We start from the raw sequence: 21,901 nt of genomic DNA, 5'->3' as shown, positions 1-21,901 counted from the left end.
AGTAGGCGGTGAGATAGTGGGTGAGAGTGGCGATGTGAGGGAGGGAATGTGCCAGAAAAGCTGCTGCAGTGTGGCCAGCAGAGAAAGGCTGGAACCCTTCTCCTCTCTGCTGTGGGAGGGACAGAGGCTCGCTGTGCTGACGCCTCCTCACTGGCATAAGAGCCAGAGAGAGGGCTCCTTTCTGCGGCTTGTATTGCATCATGTGGGGCCCCCGCTGAGCTCACCTGTTCTGCTGCGTGGCTGCCACTGCCCTACTCACCCTGCCCTTAAGAAGACTCACCCAGGACTTCCCTGATGGTCCAATGGTTAAGAATCTGCCTGCCAATGCAGGGGACATGGGTTCAATCCCTTGTGTAGGAAGACTCCACTTGCCTCGGGGCAACTAAGCCCATGCTCCACAACAATGGAAGCCTGAGAGCCTTAGAGCCTGTGCTCCCTAACAAGGGAAGCCACTGCAGTAAGTCCGAGCACTACCACTAGAGAGCTGCCCCCACTGGCTGCAACCAGAGAAAGCCCACGTGTAGCAATGAAGACCCGGCACAGCCAAGATTAAAATAAATAATAAATAAAAGAAAAAGACTCACCCATTGGCGGTGTTGCCAGCGTCTGTCGCCCCACAATCTGGGCTGGTCCCAGCCCATCCAGGAAATCGCTGAACTGGCTTTCGGCCCCAAGCCGGGTGGTGGGGAAGATGAACCTGGAGAAGGGGGCAGAGGGGTATGTGAGGGTATCTGGGTGGCGGGAGGCAGTAGCACTGCCCCTGGGGCACTGGGTACTCCCTCTGTGTCCCCAGTCTCCCCTGGATATACTGAAAGTATACCACTGTGACTGGGGACGAACAGAACTGTTCATCTGCACATTACAGAAAAAGACTTTGATGTCACTTGAGCAAAGAGACTAACCATCATGATATTAAATCTTCAAGCGCTAGGATTTCTAAGGTGACCCTGAAAAGGCAGGACTTGCTAGATAATTTGTGTCCTCACCGGGGGTGTTAATGCCAAGAACCAGAGACAAAGGTCAGATATTTCAATGCCTGGAGCAAGTTCCAAAAACAGAGGTTGAGTTGACTATGAGTTTGAAATCCAAGTCAGGAATGTTAGGTGGTGCCCTAAACAGCAACTGAGACCAAAATAACACAATTACAGGGTTGAGATTAATGACAAGTGATGGGGGGGGGGGTGGTCCACGGCTGTGGGTGGAAATAGTAATGAGAAAAACTGACAGTGATTGAAAGTTGGCCGGATGCCAACAGTGTACTACATGCTCCAAATGGGTATGGTTTCATCTGCACAACCACTGTAGGTGGCAGGAGCTATAATCCAGTTTTACAGATGAGAAAACGGAGGCTCCAAGAGGTAGGAGACTTGCCTTGCCTACAAAACACTCAACTCATACAGGACGATGGTGAGGATTAGGGCAGAGGGAGCAGAAGTTCCAGGCAGGAAACAATCGCCGGTAGCTATTGCCACTGCTGGTGTGACCATCATAGGAAATGTGCTATTTTTGCATGTCCTCAAGCCCAGATGTTCTGGGTGTGGCCAGAAGAGAAAGGACAGGTGAGGGGGCTGGTCCAGAACTGCCCAGAGGCTATAATGGACCACAGGATATTCCCAGATCTCGAAGGACAGCCCAGGCTCCTGCCTCGAGAGAGAAAAGGCTGTCCCAGAAGCAATCCCCTGTTGGACCCTTTGGCCTGAGTCCCCTTTGGCCAGAGACAGGCAGGAAGGGGAGACAGGCTGAATACACTTATCAGAAGGGCCTGTGTCTCTCCCTTGCCAGGCTCAGCTTCCACTCCCTAGAAAGGGGCTTTGAGGTCCATCCATTTGTATTGGCCAGAGTTAACATCACATTTTTTGGATAGTGGGATCTGAAAAGGCTAAATGAATAGCTGACAGTCTCGATTCATGTACTTGCCTCAAAACTCCACAGATCTGTAAAACACAGGCTGGTTATAAAAGTCATCACCTCAGTAGAACCAAAAATTACTTTGCAGGTTTGCTAAGTTATTTCAACTTCTTAGGTCTCAGACATATCAATGGCCCAGAGGGAGTTTACTGAACATGCCTTATGAATATATATATATATATATATATATATATGATGAAATATTTCTCATCACAACAAGAACACTAGAACACCTTTTAACTCAGTATTCCCAAGGCTAGGCACCCATCCCACATAGTATCAAAAGCGGGCGTGATGGACCTCCCTGGTGGCGCAGTGGCTAGGAACCCGCCTGCCAATGCAGGAGACGCAGGTTCGATCCCTGGTCCACATGCTGCAGAGCAACTAAGCCCATGCACCACAACTACTGAGCCCTGTTATGCTCTAGGGTCCAAGAGTCACGACTAATGAGCCCCTCTGCTGCAGTTACTGAACCCCATGTGCCTACAGCCTGTGTCCAGAGAAGCAACTGCAGTGAGAAGCCCTTGCACCGCAACTACAGAAAGCCCGCACGCAGCAACAAAGACCCAGTGCAGCCAAAAATAAATAATAAAGTGAATAAATAAATATAGTGTGTATATGTCAAAAAAAAAGTAGGCATGATCCCAATGTTCATAAGCAGTACTATTCACAATAGCCAAGATGTGGAAACAATCAAAATGTCCATCAACAAATGAATGGATAAAGAAGGTGGGTGTACTATGTATCCATAAATATATATATTTATCCATATATATATATATATATATATAAAATATATCCCCATACAATGGGATACTACTCAGCCATAAAAAAGAATGAAATAATGCCATTTGTAGCAACATGGATGGCCCTGAAGATTATCATACTAAGCGAACTAAGTGAGACAGGGAAAGACAGATGCCATATGATATCACTTATTCATGGGATCTAAAAAAATAGTACAAATGAACTTATTTACAAAACAGAAACAGACACAGAAAACAAACATAATGGTTACCAGAGGGAGGGATGGAGGCATAAATTGCCTCCATATGGGATTAACAGATATACCCTACTATATTAAAATATAAACAGAGCACTACATTCAATATCTTGTAATAAACTATCATAGAAAAGAGTCATAAAAATAATATATACATAAACATCACCAAATCACTTTTCTATATACCTGAAACATAATATTGTAAATCAACTATACTTCAGTTTTTTAAAAAAGAGAAAGGATAACAACAAAAGGAAATATAACTCTTGAGGTCACAGAATTTCAGGAGCTTAGTATAGACAGTGCTGAGATTGTGAACAAAGATTTTGGGGTCAAATGTCCTTAATTCAAAACCTGACTTCACTATCACTTTATAGCTGTGACCTTGGGAAGGTGCCATACCCTCTTCCTGTGCCTCAGTTTCTCCACGTATAAAATGGAGAGACTGGGAGCACCAACATCCCTGAGGGCTACTGTACTGACTGAGACACTCTTTCGGGCCTGATAGTGGCTGGTAGATTGCAGAATAAGAGGCCCTGATCTGAAGAGCCAGCAATGCCCTGCATATGGTAAGACAAGTTCAAGCAGCTACTCGCATTCACAGAAGCAGGCATAGTACTGAGACGTGATCATAGAATCTCAAATAATAGGGCCATAGAATTCTGAAATTATTGAGCCTTAATGAAGCTGATTCAGAAAATCTTAGTCATATATCCATCATTTCATAGATTTGAAGAGATCAAGGGAATATCTAACCCAGAGACTTTCAAATTTTTGACTGCAACCCATATGTATATGTAAGAAATACATTTAACGTCATAGAACTATGTGCATCTATATATACAAAAAGAAGCTCACAAGGTAACTCTTCCTTCCTCCATAGTTTATACCTGAATTTTCTATTTCCTTTCCTAATGTTGGTTTTGACCCACTAAACCGATTTGACTTCCTGCCTGTGAGTCACCACCCAGTTTGAAAAAACACCAATCTAGTCCAAATTCCTTCTCTAAGCTCCAAGTAAGTCCACCTGTGAGAATGCCATTCATCTGCGCTGTACCAGCTGCTTTGCATTTAAAAGATTTTAGGAGCCCATTTTCCTTTCTAGCTCTCTCCTCTGGAGTGGAAAGGTGGGTGAGTCCTGGGAGGTGGGAGGCATGAAACATCCCAAAGGGATGGGCTGCTCTTGGGCCACTGGAGTATTCTGATGGGGAACAGCGGCCAGGAGCAATAGGAAGACTGGGGCCCAGGCGGCTGGTGTCCAGGGGTTGGGGACCAAGGGAGGCAGGAGTACAGAAGAACTCAGATATCTGGCCTGCAAACCCAACCAGATTTTCCAGCCCTGCGCCGGTGCCCAGAGGACCCAGGTGGAGGGTGGGGACACGGCAGGGGTGGGCTGAACGCACGTGCCATCGGAGCTATTGCTGTTGGTGCTCCCGTCTGTGGACTCCCGGCTGCCCTGGCGAGGGACCCGACTCCGCATCTCCACGGCAACGCCCGTCTCCGTGCTCCGCCGGATGTTGCTGCGCAGTTTCTTGGTGGCCCCTTCTGTGACCCCGCCCCGAAGCAGAGAGAGGGAAGAAGGTCAGATCGCTGATGAGGCTTCGCTGAAATCACTGCTGAAGTCAACCTCTTGGGAGGGGGCAGGATAGGCAGGGCTCTGACTGGAGGCAGGGGCAATGCTGAGATGACCTCTAGAGCCAGCCCACAGCCTGACCCCTGGTCCTGCTCAGCGCAGTGACGCAAAGCAGATGAGAAGGGTGGCTGAAGGCAGAGTGGAGATGTTGGGGCTGTGGGTGGGGAGTCAGCCGAGTTCAGCCCTTGTTCCTCAGCCTCATCCTCACCAGGATCCCCTGACCCACACCTTCCCACTCAATCTCAGCCCTTGCCCCAAAGGGTTAAGTTTCTTCTTCTGGAAAGTTTGCCTTCTCCAGAATCCTCAGATTTGTTTTTCCTTTTCCAAATACTCTCATGAACCCTATCACCCCCAGAGGTCACAAACCACCTCTGTGAAACCTTCACAGGTCCTATAAAAAAAATCCACATGAACTCTGGTCACGGGCAAACTAACCACCCACTGTCAATGTGGCTCTGAATGTGGAGGGGGTTGTGTGTGGAAAGGCCACTAGAGAAAGAAGTCAGAGAGAGACTGTTAGGTTGACCTGAACTGATTTTGGCTTGAGGAAGAACCTCAGAAGCTATGTGTTGAGAGCTTACCCCCAGTGTCTCTTTACCTCCTGTCTGGGGAGGGGGGGGGCTCTACATCTCTAACCCCTCTCTTTTGTCTTGCAAGGAACATGGGACACTTTGCTTCTCTGAGCAGCGTACCATCCTGCCTGGTTTCCACGGCAACCTCCTCAGCATTGCAGTGTGGTCCCTCTAGACACTCTCTCCTCCTGGGGGCAGGGCTAGGGCAGTGAGGGGGCAGAAGACAGCTTGTGGGTTTGCAGGGACTTCCCCTGCTGGAGCTTGTATGCCTGAGGCTCTTGATGGGGAAGGAAGTGGTGTCACTCTGAGAGGGACGGTACCAAAGGAACCTTCTGCTGTCACTGGTTAGAGGCCCAGGCAAATTAAGAGCGGAGTTGCTTATAGGGATGGGGAGAGACCAGGGTGAGGCAGGCAGCACAGAAGCATGGGGAAGGTGGAGCTGGTCACCCTGGCAATTCCCACTCACACCCAGCAGTGGGTTGGGAAAGGATATTCAAGACCCCAGCCTGGGAAAAACAGGGACTTTATCCTCCTGCTTCGCCCTACTTATTTTTCAGGAAGTCCCAGTGGGAGAAGAAAGGCTGAGAGGGGCAGCATCACTAGTGAGTGGGATGGGGGACTGGGAGTCGGGGTGCTGGTAAGGAGGAATGTCTTCTCTGAAACCTGCCTAGCTTCTGGGATATTGGAATAGCTACTATCCAGGAATCAATAAGATCATCAAAGTGTCTGTGTTTCTTACACACACACATATTCACATAGAGTCATATTAGCTCATGCATTTCTTTCACTCAGGCATACATACACAGAGTACCAACAATCACACATATTGATACAGTGATCTCACACACAAGGTCATGTGTTATGTTCATACATCAGTCACACAGTCACAAATGGTCCTACCAAGTCTTTGTCATATGTACACACGACATAGTTTGCCACATGCACGTGACCTTCACACCACAGCACTAGGAGTTGAACCCATCTGCTCAATCATATATATAGATGCAAATCCAAAAAATGGTGTGTGTTCTACCACACGGGACTGGGTAATCATTGTAGGTGGGGGAGACTCGCCCTGTCCCTTGGTCCTAACTGCCACAGCCCCTCTAATCCAGTTAGAAGACAGAAGGGTCTGTGGGGGCCGCACTTTATCTTCCTTCTCCTCAAATTCCCCCAACATATACCCTGAGCTGAAGTCAGAGCCTTACTACTCATGACTCCAAACCCCCTGCTTCTAGAGCTTGGGAAAGCTTTGACCCATTTGAAGAAAGTTTACTTTCTTTGAGCTGCCCGACCTACTGTAAGCCACTGCTTAGGGGAGTTACAGAATCCTGAAATGTCCCTGTCATTTCATAGATGGGGACCCTAAAGTCCAGGCACTCATAGAACTGAGTGAGACCTAGGCCCACTGGCTCCCAGTCCACTGATGTGCTATTTTTCACTCCCCTCCACCAACTCCACATTGGTTTGAGATGTGATTCAGCAGAGATTAAGTTCTATGTCTCTGGGTGGGGAGGAAGGTCTTGCAACCTCAGAGAAAATTCCTCTACTGGTTTCACACCAGTCCAGTATCTGAACCCTGTTGATCTAGGAAGTAACTTTACGTAGTCTTTCTCCCTAGAGAATTGGACCAAGTTGCTTGCAACAATTCTGTGGTCCTTGGGGACCAACAGACTCCAGGAGCCATCCCATCTATCCCACCACAAACAAGGAAGAGGAAGTCAGCCTCCAACAGCACTCCCCAGGGGATCTCCTGGAATGATCCTGAGCCCTTGCCCCACCCCTGGTCCAGAGTCCAGAGCCCAGAGCCCAGAGCGAGGCAGCAGCTGTCCTTGGTACTGAAAAGAGAAGCTCTGTTTGATCAAAGGCAAGAACAGCCAAAGATGGCCCTGTGTGGACCCAGCTGAAGGCCAGACCAGAGCCCACTTGTGTCCTGGAAACCCAAAACTCTGACCCCACTTTCCTCTCTGCTCCCACAACCTAAAGAATGTTAGATCTAGAAGGAAGCTCCATTTTACAGAAGAAGAAACAGAGGCCCAGTGGGAAAGTGAGTTTCTCAACGTCCCTCAAGTAAGAGCCAGGACTAATCCTCTAAAGTTTCAGGGTGAGTTTTTGGAAGGCCATTCTAGGGCAACATGAGGAAAATAAAATGGAAGGAACATGCAAAGAGCAGAGGAACTAGAGGGGAGGCTGGTGCAATCATCCAGGCTTTGAAATGAAGAGGAGGGAATGGGCGAGGCTCAAGTCAATGAGAGGTATGGAAGATCCTGGGATGGGCAGACCCAGAACCCAAATAACTGGGTCCCAGAGAGGGGTTTGTCCCCACTTTACACAGCCCTGCCCTTCAGAGAACTGGGCCATCGCAGCAGGGACAGCAGGGTCACACTGCTAGGATCTTACCCCAGAACAGAGCTTCCGGGCCAGTGTCCACAGTGACCAGCCCCATACCTCCTTCTGGGGTCAGACTGTCCCATCCAGGAGGATGGGCTCTAAACTGGGACACTGGCAACCCCAAGGCCTGGGAGAAAAAAAACAGGGACAAGGAACTGTAGATGGGAGGGGAGTATGCTACAAGCAAGGGGTGGCTAAAGAAGTCACTTCTTTTTTGGCCCTACTGTGTGACCATCAGTAATAATGACCAACAATTTACCAAGTATCTACTATGTGTCAGGCAAGAGGTGGGGGTACCTCTACCTATCCTATCTCATTCAGTCCCCTGGACAACTCAGCAAGGCATGTATTATTGTCCTCATGCTATAAATGAGGAAGTGGGCTCACAGAGGTGAAGTAGCTTGCCTAAGCTGCCCAGGTAGTAAATGACAGGGTGTCTCTCTGAAGGTCAATTTAAAGTCCTTATCTTTTCCAGGCTCAGATGCCTCATCAATGAAATGAGTACAACGGACCAGAGGGTCTCCAGGGCCCCTTTCTGCTCTGACATTTGGCAACTGGATGATTCAGAGGCCTTCAGTTAAAAGGGCAGTGGGCAATTCCCCTGGCCCCCCAGGCCTCCAGCCGTGCCCTTGCACTGTGCAGAGACAAGTGATCCAGAAGCCCCGTCATTGATTGTTTCTCCACAAGGCTGGAGGTCATCCTGGTGTCTGCTCCAATCCCTGCCTGCTGACTGTGGAGTCTGGGTAGGTGGACAGTCCCAGGCATATCACTGACATGTCTCTCAGTGACTCAGGCACTTGCCCTGGCCTTGGAACAGTGTCTCTCCAAATCATCTGGGCATGAAGAGACCTTTGGGTCTAAAGCTGAGTCAGCTGATTCAGCCAGAGATCAGCAGGGCTTGGTTTCCTAAAGCCAGACTCCTGGGGCCCAATATCCCCTCCACTGTCCTAGTCTAGTCTCCCAACCCCTTGGTCCTGTCCTAGCCCAACTCCTAGATTCTTAGATCCCCATCTCCCCGACTCCCTTAGTGTCAGGCACATTCACAGGGGCCATGCCCATCCAGGGATGCTGATAATAATCTCAAGCCCCCTCCTCGTCTGGCATTTCTTTGAGCCAGAAACCATATCGCAGCTTGATTGCTGGAAAAGACCATCCCACATGCTCCTGTGGAGGGCTTTGTGAAAATCTATTTTAAGGCCTGGAAAAATCCCCCCACCCCCAGCCCCAACCGGGAGTCTCGAGGAGCATTCTCCCCAGATCCTCTGGCGCCCCCACCCCCTCACCACCCCCATCCAGCTGCCTATTTGAAGGTTTCTTAGGGAAGTTGTTACTCTGAGCAAAATAAGCAGGAAGAGATTTTAAAACAAAACCAGCTGGTGTCTGGGTTGATGCCACCAAGGGAGGAGGTCCTGGTGGGGAGGGCAGGCTGGCTCCTCTGTGACATGAGCTCCAGGGCTGACTGTGTGTGACGAGGTGGGTCACCCGCCAGTCTGGGGCATAAGTGGGATTCTATAACCAGCTGTTTGGGAAAGCATAATGTATTTATCAGGAGGTAGCTATTAAGGTAGTGTCTGAATGTAGCTTTCTGAGGTATGTGTGTACACATGTGTGATGTGTTTCTGTGACCACGGGCCACTGAGGGTACATATATGTTACTGTGCTTCCACAATCTGGGTCTGTGCATCTGTGTACAGAGGACTGTGTATGGTTTGCACAGCTGGTTTTATTGTGATCATGTTTAGTGTGAATGGATGTCTTGTGTTCTCCTGGCACTAGGGGTAGCTTTTTTGAGCGACTGCGTGTGCTAGCCACGTGACTATGTAGGGCACGTATCTTTACGTGTGTGTCTCTCTTGAGGATTGTAACATACATGTGCGGCTATTTGTACTTAAGAAACTCAGACATTACAGGTGAGACTGAATCTCCTGGATGTGTCCGTGAAGTGGCCGTGTCTGAGCATGGTGTTAGGAGCACAATGGCTGTATAATGAATAATTGCTGATTAGTGGGTAAGTCTGTAGATAGAGGTGGCAGAGTATAAAGGTTGGGAGCATGAGCTCAGAAGCCCGATGCTGGGGTTTGAATCCAGACTCCACCACCTACCAGCTGTGCAGATTAGGGCATCTTACTTCCCTTCTCTGTGCTTCAGTACCTGTCTCAGAGAGGCACATGAGGAGTCAGTGGGTCAGGACACAGACTGGACTCAGAACACACTGGTGTATAGTACTGCGACATTAAGCGTTTGTGGGGGTGGGAGTGTACACCCACGAGGACAGCCCCTGGGCGCCCTGTGACTGCAAGGTGAGGTGCCCCCCCACCCCCAGCGTGGGGTGCCCCACGGCCTCACCAGCCTGGGGGAGCTGGAGCGTGCTCTTGCTCCACTGGGTCAGGCCCACAATGGCCACCATCTTGGCCCCGAGGCTGCTGCGTCGCTTCTTGGCAGTGCTGGTCCCGGCGCCGTCCCCAGCCTGCTGGGACCCACAGATTTCCCCACTGATGCTGGAGCTCCGCACCACGTTCCTGGAGGCCGCAGCCGAGGCCGGACCTGACTCCCCGTTAAACATGGTCCACGGGGCGGCAGGACCTCAGGCAACCCTGCAGTGGGAGGGGCAGAGAGAAAGGGGTCCCACATCAGACCCCGGGCCACTTGACCTCAGCCCTAGCCCTTCCTAGCTGTGTGACCCTGGGCAAGGCACTCAGCCTCTCTGAGGTCGCGAGGATTAAATGAACAGATCCATGTAAAGGGTGTGCACAGAATCTGGCTCCATCAATGCGATTGTTCTCACCAGCATGTGGCTGCCCCGACAAGCGACCTGGTTTGGCAGGGAAGGTGGAGGCTGTGCAGGCATGTGACCCACTCTTGAATTCCAAGGGCCTCTACATACTAGCTGTGTGAACTCGTGACCAAACATCCCGGGGTTTCAGTGAGCATCTCAGCAAAATGAGAAACGGAAGCACTTACCTCATAGGATTGTTGGAAGGATTAAATTAGCTCAGATGAAAGTGCCTGGAACCGTGTCAGGCAAAGTGTAAATATTCAGCAGGCGTGACTGTTGTTTTCACAGCCAGTAATGAGAGCAGAGAGAACAAATGTGGCTCCAGCTGGGCAGACTGCCGAAGGGGTCCTCCTGCTTGAAGGGAGTGGGACAGAAAAGTGTAAAGAAGCAGGAAAAATCACCCTTAATTGCATGACTGGGAGGCGGCCACGACAGACATTTTAACCTATTTCCTCCCAGTCTCTTTTCTACACATTTAAAAAAATAACAACTCATCCTGCCAATACAATTTTCTATCCTGCTATTTTTCACTTAATGTTATATCACAAGACCGTCCCAATGTCATCAACACTTTTTAGAAATGTTTAAATGCCACCATAATGTTCCATTGTATGGGGGCAGTATAATTAAAATACTTCAATACAGTTACTGCTTAGATCAAGTCCAACTTTCTCATCTCTCTCCCTTTCCCTTTCTCTCCTCTTTTAAACAGCACTGCAATAAGGATCTTTGTACACTGATTTTTATCTGCTTATTTCCTTAGGATCAACTCCTGGAAATGAAGTGACTGGGCTATCGAGTGTGAATGCCGCTGGTAGCTTCTCCCTTCCTGCTTCCTGGCAGCGTGCTGGTTTTATCCACCCCATCCTTTGTTTCAGAGGCAGATCTTGATCTGTTTAAAACAATCAGTGAGCGGCATTCACCTTGGTTATTCTTACTGGTCCAAGGGTGGGCATGTGACTAAGCTGGTTCAATCTGATTTAAGGGGAAGATTTGGATTCCAGGCTTACAAGAGAGGTGGGTACTTCTCCTTCTGTGTGTCTCTCTTTTCCCTTCCCCAAGGCCTCTCCCTGAGACACAGCCCAGCCTAGGATGAAACCAGTGCTGCTGAGGGTGGTACGGCACAGAGACGCCTCCCTGGAACCCGCCTTCTCTGGCTTTCCAGTTATGTGAGACAATGTCCTTCCCATTGCTTAAGCCAGCTTGAATCGGGTTTCTCTGTTACATCCAGAAGCATCCTACCTAACACCGACAGCATAAACATATTTCTGATTCTCGGAATACATTGCCAAATTCCTTTCCAAAGTCGACAAATTTACTCTCTAATGCTGCATTCAACAAATATTCAAAGGGAATGTAGCCAACAGTTCATAGTAACTGGGTTTCTCTGATGGCTCAGTGGTAAAGAATCCGCCTGCCAAGCAGGGGAGGCAGGTGCAATCCCTGTGTTGGGAAAAATCCCCTTGAGAAGGAAATGGCAACCCACTCCAGTATTCTTATCTGGAGAATTCCATGGACAGAGGAGCCTGGTGGACTACAGTCCATGGGGTTGCAAAACAGTCAGACACAACTTAGCGACTAAACAACAACCACCATGACATATTGATGTTCTCTTTGGGCTTCCCTGGTGGCTCAGATGGTAAAGCGTCTGCCTACTATGCAGGAGACCTGGGTTCGATCCCTGGGTTGGGAAGATCCCCTGGAGAAGGAAATGGCAACCCACTCCAGTACTCTTGCCTTGGAAATTCCATGGACGGAGGAGCCCTGTAGGCTACAGTGTATGGGGTTGCAAAGAGTCAGATGTGACTGAGCGACTTCACTCACAGTAACTATATATTGGAGTGGGTTGCCATTCCCTTCTCCAGGGGATCTTCCCACCCCAGGGATTGAACCTGGGTCTCCTGTATTTCACGCAGATTCTTTGCAGTCTTAGCTACCAGGGAAGCCCAAATGGAGTATTGCTTTTCAAAACTGTCAATTATTATATTGTATACCTATAACATATAATACTGTACATTGACTATACTTAAATTTTAAAAACTATCCCCCCAAAAAAGAAAGTCAGTTATCCCTAAATTGACCTATAGTTTCAGTGTGATCCCAATCAATATTCTAACAGGGCTTCTTGTAGAAATTGGTAAGACAATGTCCTAAAATAACCAAAGCAATTTAAAATTTTTTACCTATTCATTTTTTCACATGGAACCATAAAGGCCTACAGCACTATGTTAGATCCAGGGACAGAACACAGTGATTTGGTGGTTCTATACATTACAAAATGGTCACCACAAGTGACCCCAAGTTTGAACTATGACTCATATTCATGCTAAGGGTCATCACTTTATTTAATAATATACCTGAGAAAAATATCTTTTCTCTGAGAATAAAATTAAGAAAAAAGTAAGCCCCTAAAACTCCTGGGCCTACGCTGAGTGCCAACGACACAGTAATGAGCCGGGCCAAACGCGTCCTGCCCTGCCAGAGCCTCCGGTTTGGGGGAGAAGACAGACAGTGAACAACTAGTTATGCAACTCACTGTTTAGTGGCAGTTCCGATGAGAGCTAGGAAAGAGGACGGGGGGCACTGGGAACTACTCTGGGAGCAGGACTGCAGGCGCCCAGGACTCTGTTTAGTGTGGACGTGGGGTCTCCTGCGGTCGTCCTCGAAGTCCGAGGCCTGGGCAGGGTTCAGAAGGGACGGCTGCAGGTGGGCGCTGCACCTGGCCCTCCCCAGTGAGGTCCTGGCCCCCAGGGCGGCGTCCCCCTTCCAGGGCCCTGTCATCCCGAGGGAATCTGATTTTTCAAAAGGACACAGAAAGGGGAGGGGAAACGGGGGTGGGAAGGGAAGGCATCACTCCAGGCAGATAGCAAGACAGGCCCAGACAGCCGAGCACGGCTGCCTGCGCTCCTGGTCGGCTCCTGTCGGCCTGGCGAATGAGCGCTGACAGTAGGGATGAGTCAAAGCCGCGTCTTGCCTTCTTTGTGGCTGTCTGGCCTGTTCTCGCTGGCCCTGTGATGTCTGCAGAGTCTCGGATTGTATTTCTCCATCCATCCCCCATCAACCTTGCAGCTAATGGAAAGTCCCCCTGGACTTGGGTCTACGATGACCTCTTTAGTTTCCAATTCTAGTGCCAGTCTGTGTGTTTGTTTGGTATCTGCATGGTCTTCTGGTGGACAGTGGGAAAGGGCTTATCTGATACTTTGAACTGGCTACAGCATAAACCTAATTTACTCCTTAGGGTATTTCTGTTACATGCGCAGTTATCTCCATGTCACAGATGAGAAAAATGAGTCTCAGAGAACTGAAGGCCTCACCCATCCAACTCAGCTAAGAAGGAGCCAGGCCTGGACTCCTGTTCTGGGTCTTTTGTTCTCACAAAGAGACAGATACGCTCAGCAGCCCCTGCCCTTTCGCCCCAGAGCCCACCCAAAGAGGGGAGCCCAGCCCTCCTACACAGGTTTGTCCTGGATCTCCAGGCTGAGAAAACCCCAGGCAAAGTATCTGTGATCCAAAAACCTGCTCTGGCCCAGGTTCCCAGGTTGGCAATGAGCATCTGAGGGGCAGCAGAAACACCACTCAGACCACAGCTGGAGAAGCAAGTGCTTCCTGGGTGCCACAGGGGAAGAGAAGAAAGAGGGTAAGGGACAAAATTCTTAATCCTGCCAACCCAGGGGCTCATGTTTCCTCATGAATAATGAATGGAACCAACAAGCAGATGGTTTGACATCCAGGACTCTGCACCATCCACAGCCGCGTTCTCATCTTTAACTGCCCGGGAGAGCTGCTGAATGTTTTGGAGGGCCCAGGGTCTCAGGGCCTGACCTCTGGTCCCAAGTCCAGGGCAGGGCAGCTGGGAGAGTTCAGAATCAGGAGGTGGGATGATAATGTATATACAGATTCTTTGTGTGACCTTCTCTGGGCCTGGGTTCCTCATCTGTGTGTAAACTGAAAGGGTCGGATAAAGTCTAACTCTTGAGTCCTTTCCACACACAAGGCAGCAGCAGGCTCAGAATGAGAGCTCCGGTTGCTTCTTGGGCAGCCAGTCTAGCTCAAGACAGAGAGCCAGTCGGAGCCAAGTACCTGGCCTCCATGAGGAAGGCAGTGCTGCTCAGAGCAGCCCCCCAAGTCATCAGAGCACAGGATGGGAACAAGGCAGCAGGTGGAGATGGGAGCAGAGTGGAGAGGGGCCAGCACACAGCATTTCACACATTGGTGGTCCTAAGAGATGGCTAAAGGAATGTCTGCAAAAGTCACTGCAACAACGCCCTGCCTCCGAGCAGGACTGCCCCTTTTCTAACGCAGGTCATGGCTCCTGATGGAAGGAAACCCTCCCATGATCTTGCCAGGTCATGGAAGAATCACTCTAAAGTTCTCCCTCCTGAAGACTCTATAGTGACAGCTTGGACATCCCCTCCAGGGGTCCCTTCCCACTGTCTACCATACCTGCCAAGCTCCATGCCAGCATATACCTTCCAAGTTCCCCAAGGAAGGAGTGTTTTCTTTCCAGCCTTCGGTGTTGGATCTGTCCTGGGGTCTCAGTACCCTAAAGGCTCCCCACACCCTCCCCTGAATCCTGACAAAAGCAGGACTCAAGTTTCTGCCTGGCCACCCTGGGCCCCTTGCTCCTTTTGACCATGTGTCTAACCAAGTAATAAACCTTCTCTGAGCATCAGTAAAAGTGAAAGAAGAAAGTGTTAGTCTCAGTCATGTCTGACTCCTCGCAGCCTCATGGACTGTAGCCCACCAGGCTCCCCTGTCCATGGAATTCTCTAGGCAAGAATATTGGAGTTGGGTAGACATTTCCTTTTACAGGGGATCTTCCTGACCCAGGGATCAAACCCAGATCTCCCACATTGCAGGCAGATTCTTTACCATTTGAGCCACCAGGGAAGCCCGTGAGTGTCGGTAAGGCTACCCAAAAGCCCAAGATGAAACTACCTACTCACTCTTTCAACAGAAAATACCAAGGAATCTGTCACAGAGTGGTGACCTGTTAGTCTGGAAGGAATGGCAAGTTACTAGGGCTCTTACTACCCCTCCCTAGACATCACTAATCCATCTCTCCTTCTCACTGGGGCCATAGTTAACTTCAGAATTCTTCTTAACACAGTGCTGCATCACCAACTGATGAGAACCAGCTCATGAGGTCAAACTGATTTGCCTCCCTATTCCAACCCAAGCCTTTCATTTTGCAGAGGAGGAAATCAAGGCTCAGAACAGGAAGGAGACACACCCAGGGTCACAGAGAAAGCTGTCAACAAAATCAGACCTCCAAGCCAAGACTCCTAACTCCCAGGTCCTGTATCACCTGGCAGGTGTCTCCTCCTCCCCTCTCACCTTAAAGAAAACCCCGACTCACTGAACTGATGAATCCGAGTGTAGTGTTCCCATCACAGGGGGCCGCGCCCCTCCCAACAGCTCACCCCTAGGGCATTTACACAAGTCTTCCGTTAACTTCTGAGACACCAGTTTTCAAGAGAGGAGGTGAAGACAAAGTAGCTTCCAGGAGGAGGTGATGGGATAAGAGTCTGGAAGAAAAAAGGAGAGCTTAGAGGAAGGGCTGGAGAGGACACCTGTCCTCCAGGGCTTCCAGTAGCTTGTGGAGTAAAAAAAGACAGACTTTGGAGATAGGTGTGTGCACTTGAGCCAATCATTCAAACTCTTTGATGCTATTTCCTCCTTTAAAACTGTCCAAACTCCTGGGTCCCCTAACCTACCTCTTAGGGGCCTCAATGGTAAATTGCTGGTGCTAATGCCAAGGGACTCCTCCAGGTCCAAATGCTAACGAGTTCTAGATCCTAGTCTCCCTCTGTCTTCCCCCTGACTGATGGGGTCTGTGTCCCTCCCCAGATGCTCTGTGACACAACCAGCAGTCAGGAGTGTGTGTACTGGGGAGAGGGTGTTGGAGGGCAGGGGCCCGACTCCCAGCTCCAGCTCCGCCCCCAGTGTGTGACCCTGAGCAGGTCATTCAGCTTCTCTTGAACCTCCATCTCCTCTTCTATAAAATGAAGTTTACTGGCCACCTGGATCCAGCCCAGCTCTCTGGGCTGGACTGGAGATCAGATGACTTAATGAGCATCTGTGTACAGTGCTTTTTTTTTTTGAAGCAAAGTTCTTATATAAATATATCTATTTATTGGTTGTGCTGGGTCTCATTTGCTGCACAGGCTTTGCTCTAGTTGTGGCAAGCAGGGGCTACTCTCTCGTGGTGCTGGCTTCTCTTGTAGAGCATGGGCTCTAGGGTGCTCAGGCTTCAGCAGCTGTGGTTCCCAGGCTCTGGAGCACAGGCTCAATAGTTGAGGTGCAGGGGCTCAGTTGGGCAGCGGCATGTGAGATGTTCCCAGACCAGGGATGGAACCCGTGTCTCACATGTTGGCAGGTGGCTTCTTCACCACTGAGCTACCAGGGAAGTCTCAGCACAGTGATGAAAAGCACAGGCTTTGAGACTTGCCTGGTGGTCCAGTGGTTAAGACTCTGTGCTTCCACTGCGAGGGGAAGTGGATTCAATCCCTGGTCAAAGAGCTAAGATTCCCACATGCTGCAATGCTTTGCAGCCAAAAAAAAAAAAAAAAAAAAGCACAGGCTTTGGAGGCAGACTTAGTTCAAAACCTAGATCTGTCACTTACAAGCTGTATGACGCAGGGCAATTTCCCTGAGCCTACAGTTCCTCATCTCTGAAGTGCAGATAATAATGCCTGCTTTAGGATTCTTAGATGAAATATAAGTATTGCTAAAATAAGGATTGGTACATGCTACACGCTCAGTTGGGCCATCATATGATTACTTTGCATAATGTGCCCTTTGTAAACAGTAAAGGACTCCATAGGTGTTGGTGCTTATTAGTCTGGATTGCATACCAGGTACAACCACTTCATGGGAAGGCTCTGAGACCAACAGGATCACCTCCCACTGCAACCCTGGGTTCTTCCACCCAGAGTCTAGCATAAGTGTGAGACCTGGGTCCCTGCACTTCTCAGTTGAGGTGGGAGCTAGCATGTGATGCTGTGATCTTCCCTGCCAGCATCTCAGCTCCTGGCCCCTCATTGGACGCTGGATGCTAGGTTTAAGGCCTCTGCCTCAACCTTGATGCAGCACTAGGGCTTGCCCACCACACCACTCAGGCCAATCTGTGCCCATGTCAGAAGCCAGACTTAACCTCAGAATCCCTCTTAACACAGTACAGCATTACCAACTAAGGAAAACCAGTTCATGAGCTAAAACTGATTTTTTAAACCTGCATCTGCAGAAGCGGGGAGGGGGGTCCCTCATTTCTAGCCTTTACTTTCCCCCAGCAGGGTGAGAAAGGTGGGTGACAGAGCTGGTGCATGGTCGGGGACAGTGAGCTGGGCCCAGGGAGGACACCAGCCTGAGTGGGGAGCACTCTGCCAGCTCTTCTCCTGGTTACATGACTTTTATCTGCTCCAAACCAGGTTTGCACACACACTACGCGTAACAGTGAGAGACACAGGGCACAGAATTTCAAATGTGTGACTACACATCATACAGACCCATATAAACTATATTCATTTAAAGACACAATCACCTGTGTACACACACATGCACGCACACACACACACCCCTTCCCCTGGCTCCTGCCCAGCTCAGAGAGGCAGGATGAACCTCATCCCTTCAGTGGGCAGGGAAGTAGGAAGTGTCCTTCCTGGATCTGTGGGTTCCCTTGGCCAGGCATGCATACTAGCTCTGAGCAGGCACTTGTGTGAGCCTGCACACACACACACACACACACACATACTTCATACACACTCTGGCCCCCAATCTCACCCTCCTGGCCCCCATCCCCACAGGCTGGACAAAGGATCTCATCGTGAGGTTTGTGGCGAGGAGACGAGGAGGCTGGCAGGGAGCAGCTGCTGTCACCATGGCTACAGAGCTGACCCACTTCTCCTCCACCCAGCCTGGCCCCCCTAGCCCAGACAACGGGAGACAAGCATCTTTGGGCCAGGGGGGCCCTCTCCCGTCACACGCAGTAAAGGAGTGGCCTCTGAGGGTGTCGTAAAGGAGGAGTTGAGTCTGCGTCCTGATACAAAGGCCACAGCCAGACATCGCCTGGGGAGAGCAGGGTGCTAAGCACCCAGCCCCTGCAAGACTCAGGTCTCCCCCAGCCTCGGGGTTTCTGGCCTCAGGGGCCCACATGGTTCACGCACTTGCCCTGGACCCATTCTCAGACACAGTCCTCACAGCAGGGCAGGGGCTTGGGTGTCTGGACCCAACCTGTGTCCTCCAGACTCCAAAGACTCCTGGACACACAGGGTGAGACAGGCCCAGAGCTGAGCGAGCCCGGTCTCCTGTTTGGGACAAGGGTCCTGAGGGTAAGGCTGGTCTTCCCTACTTGGGCTGGGGGCTGCTGGGGCACAGCCAGGCCCCCCTTCCTCCGACGGGGCTGCCTTGTGTCCTCTCAGCCAGGGGGCTCCTGAGGACATGGCCACACATCTTCCCTCAGAACTGGGTTCGCAGAGGCAGGACTCGGCTCCAGACAGCTTAGTCTTGTGAGGAGCCGGCTCACAGGTAGGATGAATCACTCCAGCGTGACAGCCTCCCGCAGCTCCCCATTTCCTTCAGGAGAAAGTGAAAACCCCTCACAAGGCCCACAAGAGAAGTGACCCAGGTCATCTGGTACTCCTGCCCGCCCTCTGCATTCCAGCCACGCCGGCATTCTCTTTATTCCTCAAAAGGACCCCTTTGCCTCCTGTCAGCCTGGAACGCCCTTCTCCAGCCCGTCCCCACCCTTGTGTTCTGACGACCCGGCAGCGGTCTGTCACACCACCTCTGCTGGCTCAGCCCCACTTCTAACCCTAACCCTCGCTGGCTGAGTCCTACCCAGTGCTCGGTCCCTGACTGGACGTCACATCCTGGGAGAGTCTTTCCAGACAAGGTTAGACCCCCTGGCGTGCTCCCCCAGACCCTATACTGTCTTTGCCTGTTCTGGGTTGAACTCTGTTTCCACCCACCCTCTAAAAAAAGATAAGTTTAAAATCCTAACCCCTGGTACCTCAGACCTTGTTGGAAATAGAGTCGCTGCAGATGGCAGATGTGGTTAGCCAAACTGAGGTCATCCTGAAGGAGGGTGGGTCCCTCATCCAGAAGGACTTATAAGAACATGGCTATAGGAAGACAGCGGGAGACCACAGAAAGAATCCATGTAATGATGAAGGCAGAGACTAGGGTGACAAAGCCAAGGAATACCAAGCTCTGCCAGCTGTCACCAGAAGCCAGGAGGGAGCCATGGGACAGCCTCCCTCGGAAGGCACCAACCCTGCTGACACCTTGATTTTAGATTTCCAGCCTCCAGAACTGTGACACAATACATTTCTGTTGTTTTAGGCCACCTGCTCTGTGATACTTTGTTACAGCTGGTCCTAGGAAACGAATACACTGCTTGCCTTATCTTGTTCAGTGCCTGCCTCCCACACCATGCCCGCCTCGCCCCCCGCCCCAACCCGGCTGTGTGTTGCTTAGAAAGAGAAACTATGCCATCTTCTGCATCCAGAATCCTCCAGTGCCTGGCACACAGTAGGACTCTGTAAATATTTGTTGAATGAATGCATGGTGATCTAAAATAAGCATTAACATAAAAAGTGGTATTTATAGCTGGATAGTAGAATTGTGAGTCATTTTTATTTTCTTCATGTGACATATTGTGTTTTCTAGAGTTACTACGTTAGAAACTGTATTAATGCTCTCATAAAGAAAAAGTGAAAATACATATTTTTCTTTTAAAAACATACATTAAAATAACAGACATTTCCACCAGCGTGTGTGTTGTGAACAGGGAAAAGTTCTGCTCTCTTGATCACTGTCTTTTTATTGATTAATTGATTTCTTCTCATGTCACAGGAGTGCCTTCTAGAGTCAGATTTACAGCTTGAGCTCTGGGGCCTTGCGGGGCATAGATTTCAGGGGAAAACATCCAGGCAGAGTGCACACGCTTCCTGGCCATCTCCATCACCCAACCCCTCTCACAGCTCGTGGCCAGATGTGGCTGTTATTGCCTGACAGGGCCTGCGAAACTTGGTCCTTAAGTATCGGACTAGAAAACACCCTGGGGCTGAAGACCACTCCCAAACAGAAGCAAGATGCTGCCCTCAGTGGACACACCAGTCCAGAGCTTCTCAAACTTAAATGTGCACAGATATCACCTGGGAATCAGACTGAAACACAGATTCTCATTCCAGGGGTTACAGGAAGGTGGAGCTTGAGTTTTTGCATTTCAAACAAGCTCTCAGGTGATACCACAGTTGGTTGGAGGACCACCCAAAGCACCAAGAGGTAAAGATAAAAATACCCTGGCTGCTCTGCAGAAGGAGTTAACTCTTTAGGATGGGAAGACCAGAAGCAGTCATCATGGATCAATTCACGGCAGAACACCTCAAGAGATGGGTGTGATTTGGAGAGGAAAGAGGTGGAAACTAGCTGGGAAGGACCAGAGGAGGAATGGTATGTTCAGAGGCTGGTGAACAGAGCAGTGCAGTTGAAGCAGGAGGTGGGTGCAGCTGCAGAAGAGAGGGCTGGGAACGTAGGCTGGGAACAGCCCAGAAAGGGCTCTGAATGCAGGGCTGAGAAGGTTAGCTTTAATCCTGAAGGGAGTGAAATCTGACATGGCTTAGATGTAACATTTTACAGAGATCAATCGGACACAGTGCAGAATCAGAAGAAAGCCTGACGGCAGGAGGAGCAGTCAGGAGGCATGTAAGAAGGGCTGCACTCCTTCAGACAGTGTTGGTGGAAAGAGAGAAGGGGTGCAAGGAGTCGTGGAAGGGCTTGGGGGACTGCCTGGAGTTGGTGATGGGACAAAGTCGGGGGAAGGGAAAAAAACAGAATCCAACATGATTTACAGGAAAGGTGGGGGCTGACAGGTGCCATCAGCAGAGCATGTGGTCCTGGAGGGAAAAGTTGGCTTAAAGGAAACATGAGTGCCTGTTTCAGATATGATGAGTCTGAGATAATTTTGCAATTCCCCCATGGAGGTATTGGGCAGGTAAGCAGATTCCCTGGAGTTCAGGAGAGCAGAGTGGGTAGGCAGGATTTGGGTGTGTACCCCAGAGGGAAAAGGGGGGTGTGGAAAGGAAGGAGAATGCCCGGAGGAGGGTGAGGAAAGAGTGAGAAGTAATGCCCACAGTTAGGGGGAGGAGGAAAATGAAATCCACCGAAGGAGGGAAAGTCAGCAAGTCAGGGTAGGAGAACTCAGAGAAAATGTTATGAGTACAAGGATGACCAATCTGAAGACCTGACCACACCCTGACATGGAGACCAAAGAGAGGCCTGTGTAGCTCAGGATGCAGGAGGGCAAAGGAAGCCCAGAGCAAGAGAGCAGCTTGAATGGAAAGCAGAATTTGGACTAGTGGAGAAGGGAGCTGGAATCCCTGGGGAAGGTCTGGGTTGCAGCAGGTTGCAGCAAGCCCTTATTCTGGCTCAGCCCATGCACAAGAAAGATAGTATCCCCAACCCACAGCACCTGCACATCCACCGACTACAGAACGCCCGGGGGCAGAGCAGACAACTGGGGGAAAAGGTCTTTGGAGCAAAGTCTATTGCTGGGCAGCATAATTCATCATCCAATTAGGACTCTTTCTAAGAGTGAGCAGAGACACTATTAACAA

General features: G+C 50.1%; 1 protein-coding gene and 1 non-coding gene across 8 annotated transcripts in view; one reads left to right on the top strand and one right to left on the bottom strand.

The window, feature by feature from the left end:
• RIMS3 (regulating synaptic membrane exocytosis 3) overlaps nt 1-21,901 on the bottom strand; it is a 42,805-nt gene that overhangs the window by 10,276 nt on the left and 10,628 nt on the right. For 2 of the 7 annotated variants that reach the window (XM_043876729.1, XM_043876735.1), the window contains exons 2-6: nt 15,643-15,811; nt 10,469-10,637; nt 9,854-10,101; nt 4,315-4,456; nt 585-697 (exon numbers count right to left, since the gene is read on the bottom strand). In XM_043876729.1, the coding sequence (XP_043732664.1) occupies nt 585-697; nt 4,315-4,456; nt 9,854-10,070 (472 nt within the window). In that variant the 5' untranslated portion in view covers nt 10,071-10,101; nt 10,469-10,637; nt 15,643-15,811. Of the gene's footprint in view, nt 1-584; nt 698-4,314; nt 4,457-9,853; nt 10,102-10,468; nt 10,638-15,620; nt 15,812-21,901 lie in introns of all 7 variants that reach the window. The other 5 variants (XM_043876730.1, XM_043876731.1, XM_043876733.1 and 2 more) reach the window with 5 other exon arrangements.
• Nucleotides 11,905-11,976, top strand: TRNAS-ACU. Its single transcript has one exon. It is a non-coding gene; the product is annotated as a tRNA-Ser (tRNA).

The sequence above is a fragment of the Cervus elaphus genome, chromosome 20, assembly GCF_910594005.1.
Source record: "Cervus elaphus chromosome 20, mCerEla1.1, whole genome shotgun sequence".
NCBI classification, from domain to species: Eukaryota; Metazoa; Chordata; class Mammalia; order Artiodactyla; family Cervidae; genus Cervus; species Cervus elaphus.
This window is presented reverse-complemented; position numbering and strand designations above follow the sequence as displayed.